At 33.8% G+C, this 7,741-nt stretch overlaps 1 protein-coding gene across 1 annotated transcript in view; it reads right to left on the bottom strand.

Moving 5' to 3' along the window:
* LOC107677925 (STE20/SPS1-related proline-alanine-rich protein kinase) overlaps positions 1-7,741 on the bottom strand; it is a 71,433-nt gene that overhangs the window by 30,623 nt on the left and 33,069 nt on the right. The window contains exons 11-13 of the mRNA XM_016472993.1: positions 7,311-7,433; positions 4,674-4,703; positions 1,040-1,096 (exon numbers count right to left, since the gene is read on the bottom strand). Of these exons, the coding sequence (XP_016328479.1) occupies positions 1,040-1,096; positions 4,674-4,703; positions 7,311-7,433 (210 nt within the window). The remainder of the gene's footprint in view (positions 1-1,039; positions 1,097-4,673; positions 4,704-7,310; positions 7,434-7,741) is intronic.

Raw genomic sequence — 7,741 nt, 5'->3', positions numbered from 1 at the left:
GAGTTTCACAATTTGAGTTGAATTACTGAAATAAATTAACTTTTCCACGACATTCTAATTTATTGAGATGCACCTGTATGTATATATATATATATATATATATAAACACTAATGAAATGACAAAAGCCCATAACAAATTTACTAATAATTAAACTAAAATTCAGAAAATTTAAAAATATAAGCTATTAATAAATACTATAATTAATAGTAATTAATAGTAAAAATAATTTTAAGCAAATCTTAAAATGAAAATCAATTTTTCATACAGGATATTACAATGTTTTGATGCCAAAATCTACTTGAAGATTTAAATTGATTCATTTTTAGTTTTTAGTTAAGATGTTTCATTCACTCAAAAAAAAATAGCATACATTTTAATATCAGTTATTAGCCATATCAGAAGTTTAATATTGGGGCATCCTTAATTTAATAAACTGAATTATTAATTTTATTTAATAATTTTCTCACATTTTGTTCAACATTTTTATCACAATGCATCAGGGTTATAATATCATTAACTACAATTAAACAAAAGCTGAAGGACAAGAAATACTAACTGTCAATAAAAAAACTAAATAAAAACACATAGAAATGTACTAAAAATTAAAATGAAAACTGAAAAAAATAAAAGCTCATTTAAAATATTTATAAAAACTGTAAAAGTATATAAATAGTACTAAAAAAATCACTGCAGTGCATCATGTGATTGCCTTCTTTACAAAGGATAAATGCAATTGAAAGAAGCTACCACTTCAAACAGTCTTTGTGTCCGAAGTGCAGCTATGATGCATTAAAATGCTCCCTACACAGATGGCTCACTAGGTTTTGGAGCAGAGACTCTTTTCCAGATGCTGCTGCAGCAGGCATCCACTCTTACTCTTTATGTGAGATATTAAGTTTAATAGGCTCCCTCAAGGCCAGTCGGCCCCCAGGGTCGTGTCCAGACCGCCCAGAGACCAGCTGCCTCACAGCACAGAGCGTCAGGGCCACCGAATCAACATGAATCACAGCAACACAGTCAGCGCCAGCCAGGCCTCACCTGGGGATGCTGAATGGACAGGTCCTCTAGCGGGAGACTGTTAGCGTTCACTTCACCCTGCAGAGGAAAAATGGAGTGCTTAAGAGCTAAGGAAAGTACAGAAAGACATCTCTCCACCCCTCACGGTTTCTTTTCATTCCCTCCAAGGACACTTCTTCAGCAGCTGGGCAAATGGGTTTTCTACAAGCTCAAAGGCTGAGCTAAAAGTCATGACGTTTGGTAATCCAGTGGGAGAAAATATGAGTGGAACAAGGCTACACACACACAGACAGTAGGAAATAAGATCTGTGTTTGCGCTGCTTAATTGCGATTTGTCCAAAACGGTCGAATAGGCCACACTTGTTAATTATTTAATACGCAGTTTATTAGGCAAACAGCTCAGTCCCTTGATACTCTCAATTAAATGATCAACTTCAATTCAGTCGTTAATTAAATCTATTCACAGCCAAACATAGTCAGTCAAGGCCCCTGTGTCTGTGAGATCACATTTACAGCATTTACAGTTACTAGGATTTCAGCTGTAGCGAAAATTGAAAGTCAACTTGAAACGGGAATCACGACCCATTTAACTTTTGTATCTCACATACACTTCTAGTCAAAAGATTTTTCAAGTTTTTGAAAGAAGTCTCACCAAGGCTGCATTTATTTGATCAAAAATACAGTAAAAAGTGTAATATTGTGAAATAATTTTACAATTTCAAATAACTGTTTTCTATTTAAATATATAAAGTTAAATTTAAATATAAAATGTTATTTATTCCTGTGATGCAAAGCTGAATTTCTCCAGTCCAAAATGCTGATTTTGCTGTTATTATCGATGTTGAAAACAGTTGTGCTGTTTAATATTTTTGTGGAAACTTTGTGGATACATTTTTTTTTAGCATTCTTTGATGAATAGAAAGTGCAAAAAGAACAGCATTATTTAAAATAGAAATATTTTGTAGTATTATAAATGTCTTTACTGTCACGTTTGATCAATTTAATGAATCTTTGCGGAATGAAAGTATTAAATACAGACACATTTCTATGCGTTTGCTAGTGTGTTTTGGGTAGTTACCAGGCCATTGCTATGCGTTTTAGAAGAGTGTTTTGGATGGTTACCAGGGTGTTGCTATGCGTTTTACGGTCACACCTTATTTTAAGTTCCAGATCTCACTATTAACTAACTATTAATTATGACTTTTGGCTCAATAAACTCCTAATTACTGCTAATTAATAGTTAGTACGGTTGTTGTTAGGTTTAGGTATTGGATAGGATTAAGGATGTGTAATATGGTCGTGCAGAATATGTGCTTTATAAGTACTAATAAACAGCCAATATGCTAGTAATATGCATGCTAATAAGCAACTAGCTAATAGTGAGAATTGGTCCCTATACTAAAGTGTTACCCGTTTTACTAGAATGTTTTGGATGGTTACCAGGGCATTGCTATGAGTTTTACTAGTGTGTTTTGGGTGGTTGCCTGGGCATTGGATGCTAGGATGTTTTGGGTAGTTACCAGGGCATCGCTATGTGTTTAACGGTCACACCTTATTTTAAGGTCCAGTTCTCACTATTAACTAATTATTAACTATGACTTTTGGCTCAATAAACTCCTAGTTACTGCATAATCGCACTGAATATTATCCAGATGTAGTTTTTGATAAAAATGTGATTTTCTCACCTTTTTGCTCAAACTTATGCATTTTTTATGAAACCTAACTATATTCAAAGTGTTGATAAAAAAGAATGCTTTAAGCTAGAATAAAGCGGATTTTTTTGTTTAAAAATAGAGGCTCTGATCTTTATTTTGGTGTATTGCATATTCAAATATTCATACAGCAAAATATACTGGAGGCCATCAAATTTTAATGAAAATCATCAGCAAGCTTTACATTTCAAATTTGATGTTTTTTTGTTGAAATAACTATGTTTCAGTGTATTACAAAGGTACAAAACAGATTTCAGTACTTCAATAGGTTGGTATATTAACATTATATCAGTTAATGAAAATACGGTATTTAACTGTAAATTTAAGTTAAAACCGTAAAACCTAAAACGTTGCTACCGTATTTTTTACAGTAAAATTCCGGCAACCACAGCTGCCGGTTTTTTACCGTAAATTTTACGGAATTTTTTTTACAGTGTAGAGTGTTTTAAGTGGTTACCAGGGTGTTGCTATGTGTTTTACTAGAGTGTTTTGAGTGGTTACCAGGGAGTTTCTATGCGTTTTAATAGAGTGTTTTGAGTGGTTACCAGGGCGTTTCTATGCATTTTACTAGAGTGTTTGAGTGGTTACCAGGGTGTTGCTATGTGTTTTACTAGAGTGTTTTGAGTGGTTACCAGGGCGTTTCTATGCATTTTGAGTGTTTTGAGTGGTTACCAGGGAGTTGCTATGAGTTTTACTAAAGTGTTTTGAGTGGTTACCAGGGTGTTTCTATGCATTTTACAAGAGTGTGTTGGATGGTTTGGTGGTTATCAGTGTATTACAAAGGTGCAAAACAGATTTCAGTACTTCAATAGGTTGGTATATTAACATTATATCAGTTAATGAAAATACGGTATTTAACTGTAAATTTAAGTTAAAACCGTAAAACCTAAAATGTTGCTAGTGTTTTGGGTGGTTACCAGGGCGTTTCTATGCATTTTACTAGAGGATTTTGAGTGGTTACCAGGGTGTTGCTATGCGTTTTACTAGGGTGTTTTGGGTGGTTACCAGGGCGTTTCTATGCATTTTACTAGAGGATTTTGAGTGGTTACCAGGGTGTTGCTATGCGTTTTACTAGGGTGTTTTGGGTGGTTACCAGGGCGTTTCTATGCATTTTACTAGAGGATTTTGAGTGGTTACCAGGGTGTTGCTATGCGTTTTACTAGGGTGTTTTGGGTGGTTACCAGGGCGTTTCTATGCATTTTACTAGAGGATTTTGAGTGGTTACCAGGGTGTTGCTATGCGTTTTACTAGGGTGTTTTGGGTGGTTACCAGGGCATTGCTATGCATTTTACTACAGTGTTTTGTATGGTTACCAGGACATTGCTATTTGTTTTAATAGGGTGCTTTAAGGTTGTTACCAGGGTGTTGCTATGCGTTTTACTAGGGTGTTTTGTGTGGTCACCAGGGTGTTTCTACGCATTTTATTAGGTGGCTTTGGGTGGTTACTAGTTGGTTGTATTGTAGCCCAAACCAAAGAGTCCATCCAAGTTTTTATTATATTCTGGTCTATAAACAATGTTCAGGTCCCTCTTTCAACATATGTCTTTTTTTGCCCGTTTCATTTTTCTTATACAAAACAATAGTGCAAATTAACAATATTTAACTATCAGAAAGATTATATAAAGGCTGCATTACCAACAACAACAACAACCTAAACAATGACTAAATACCTATTTGGCTACTGGTCAACACTGACCAACAGCCTGTACTGCTAAAAAAGTATGCGGTTTCAGAAATTAAGCAAGTTTTGATGAAAGACAAACATTTATTTTCTTGCACTGATGAATCATCCACTATAAAACGGGTAATGTGCATTACGTAAAGTAAAAAGGGTCAGTTTTGATTTCATGTTGACACACTCAAAGCAGCGATGCATTACCCCACACAGCTAATTAAAACACAAACATTCTGAAAGATAAAAAAAGAGAATGACTGTAACTTACATGCTGGTTTTCATCTTTGACCCTGCGTGACTGCAAAAGCAATAACAAGACAGGATTCAATTATGTTTTCGCTCTCGCACAAAGTACGACAGACAGATGTAGCTATTTGTGAGGGAGTGCAATCAGCACTTGCTCATTTGCATTCCATAATAAACAATACACACAAGAACAACGTCTCCAGCTTCATTAGCAGCCGCTGATTTGCGGACGCTTCGCTTCGGGGGCTCTGATTGTTCCTTCCTGTTGGAGACGTTTTAGCATTATATATTCCCCATTTCAGAGTGAAAAAGGCCCCTCAGCTTTGATCAAATGGTGTGCGTAACCTGTATGGAACAGGCAGAGCATTTATGATAAAATATTAAGAGAGCTTGAGGTGAAACGCATCAGAGAAGTTAATTTCTTCAAATGTCATATGTGGGTTAAACGCAAATAAATACTGAAGGCTTTATTTTTACAGTAAGGTCCAAAAGTCTGAGACCACTAGTGAAAATGCTTCCATATTGCATTTTTCCAAATGAATGCATTACAGCTTCTGAAGACAAATGATACATTTGTGTGAGAAACAGACCATAATTTAATGTTATCGATAATCTATTGTTAACCACTACTACTGGATTATTCAGCGAGTCGGATTCGCGACTGAATCAAATCATTCAGATAAACTGATTCGTTGAAAAGATCACACTCAAAAGAATGATTCGTTAATAAATCAGTTCAAAGATAGTATGTTCATTACACAATATAAATTAATAATTGTGTTTATATGATAAAAAAAACATTTTAAAATAATAAATTCAAGTTCAGTCATTACACAAAAATATTGTATGACTTCAGAAAGTGTGGAATTTAAAGTAAATAATATATAAATATTTATAAATAAATTTTTATTTTTATTTTATAATTATACATTTTAATTAATCAGGTCAAGTTCAGTTTTTTCATCACACAAATTACTGTACTATTGTACAAAATTACTTCAGAAGTTATGGAATATAAAGTAAATAATATAAATATATACATTTTACATATTATTTATGTATTTTGTTTTTTATAAATAAACATTTTAATTATTTAGTTAAAGTTCAGTTTTTCACCACAAAAAATACGACTTCAGAATATGACTATATGACTTCAGAATGTATGGAATATAAAGTAAATAATTTATAAATATTTATGAATAAATAATTTTTATATTATTTACAAATAAACATTTTAATCAATCAGTTCAGGTTCATCACACAAGTTCATCACACAAAATATTGTATGACTTCAGAAAGTGTGGAATTTAAAGTTTAAAATATTTTTACAATATATATTGTTTTATACATAAGCATTTTAATCAGTTCAAGTTCAGTCTGTTCTTCACACAAAAATATTGTATGACTTTAGAAGGTGTGGAATATAAAGTAAATAATATATAAATATTAGTGCTGTCAATCGATTAAAAAATAACTAATTAATCGCACATTTTTCTGAAATTAATCACACCTAACATTAAAGTTTTTAAATATACTTTTATATTGCAATAATTTCACATTCAATCTTCAAATTAATGTAGAAACAACAAAGACGGTATACTTTTTAATATTTGTTTAATGGCATCTTTTTATGACTGAAGGCGAGTATCACTGATACCAATACTACTGATGTCTCTATTAAAGATTTTTTTTTCTGATATTTAACCACTGACTACAGCCATTCAACATTACAGTATAATTGAGAGCTTTCAATTTTAACATTTATTAGACTGTAAAAAATAACAACTTCTAATTTAAGTGAACAAAACAAATTTCACATAAACCCATTATAATAAATGTCATATTTACCTGTGCCCTTCAGCAAGTAGGAAATCTACAGAAATTGAATAAAGTTATCAAACACTATATTCTAAATTAAATATAGATGAATCGTTACAGCTACAAAAGATTATTGATTTCCTCATTTTTCTTTTGTTCTTTGATGAACAGACATCACAGCAGCTGGTTATTAGTTTATTTTGGCTGCTTTTAGAGCCGCCGCTGCTGAACATGACGTGGATCTGACACGCATCCTATTTTCTCACAACTCTTTAACTTTTCTCGCATGCTTCAGGTCTTAAAGTCTCTACTAATGAGCTGAGGAGATGAATCGGGTGTGTTAGATGAGGGAGACAGTGCTGGGCTGCTCCAGGACAGTTTTGAAAACCATTTCAGAGACATGTTCTTAAATCTGACTCATAAATAACTAATACACACATGCAAAGTTTTGGTAACTTCATGACTTAACTGACGATATAATTATGACACTACATGCTCGCAGTTTCTTTTGCGCTTTAATATGAAATGAAACAGGCTACAGCACGCGCCGCCACGTTTGTGCATGCAATTGAAGAGCACGTGCTACGAGCACAGTAAACCGGCTGACAGGACAGGAAAATTCGTTTTTACTGACATATGGCCTAACAATATCTCATCTGACTGCTGTTCACTGTTGTTCTACTGAAGCTCCTCGTCACCCGTAACTTTTCCGCACTCATATTACATAAACATAATACATATTCTAAACATATTTATAAATAAATAATTTTTGTGAATATAAATTTTTGGGTGAGCTATCCCATTAAGAATGATGATTCACATCCTGCAAGGCCACGCTTACCCTTCCATGATTGACAGCAGCCTTCCCCTCCTCACTTCTCGCGTCCATTTCGTCATCACTCCATTCCCAGTCTCCATCCTCGGTCTTGTGCAGATGACCACTCGAACCCGGAACCCTTCTGACCTGCGGGTGTGAACGGGACACGCTGTCAATCTCACCGTAGTGTGCACAAAGCAGTGACTGCACACTTTTCCAGCAGATTTGGTTCTGAAAGTATTTTTCTCATTCGTTTTCTCCATAAGCATTTCAAAATATATATAAAGAGTTTTGGAACCAAACCAACCAGCTCTGAGATGAAGCACATTACAACCTTTGATTCGAAGCAAAAATGCTAAAAAGCAGAAATTAAAAAGTAGGGAATGTAAAATAAGGAATGACCTACTCATCCCATAAGCATCAAATTAGCAATCAAATGCAATCGAATTAGGGGG

Source organism: Sinocyclocheilus anshuiensis, unplaced genomic scaffold (genome assembly GCF_001515605.1).
Source record: "Sinocyclocheilus anshuiensis isolate Anshui unplaced genomic scaffold, SAMN03320099.WGS_v1.1 scaffold164, whole genome shotgun sequence".
NCBI classification, from domain to species: Eukaryota; Metazoa; Chordata; class Actinopteri; order Cypriniformes; family Cyprinidae; genus Sinocyclocheilus; species Sinocyclocheilus anshuiensis.
Note: the sequence above shows the minus strand (reverse complement) of the source record. Positions and strands in the feature narration are given on the sequence as shown.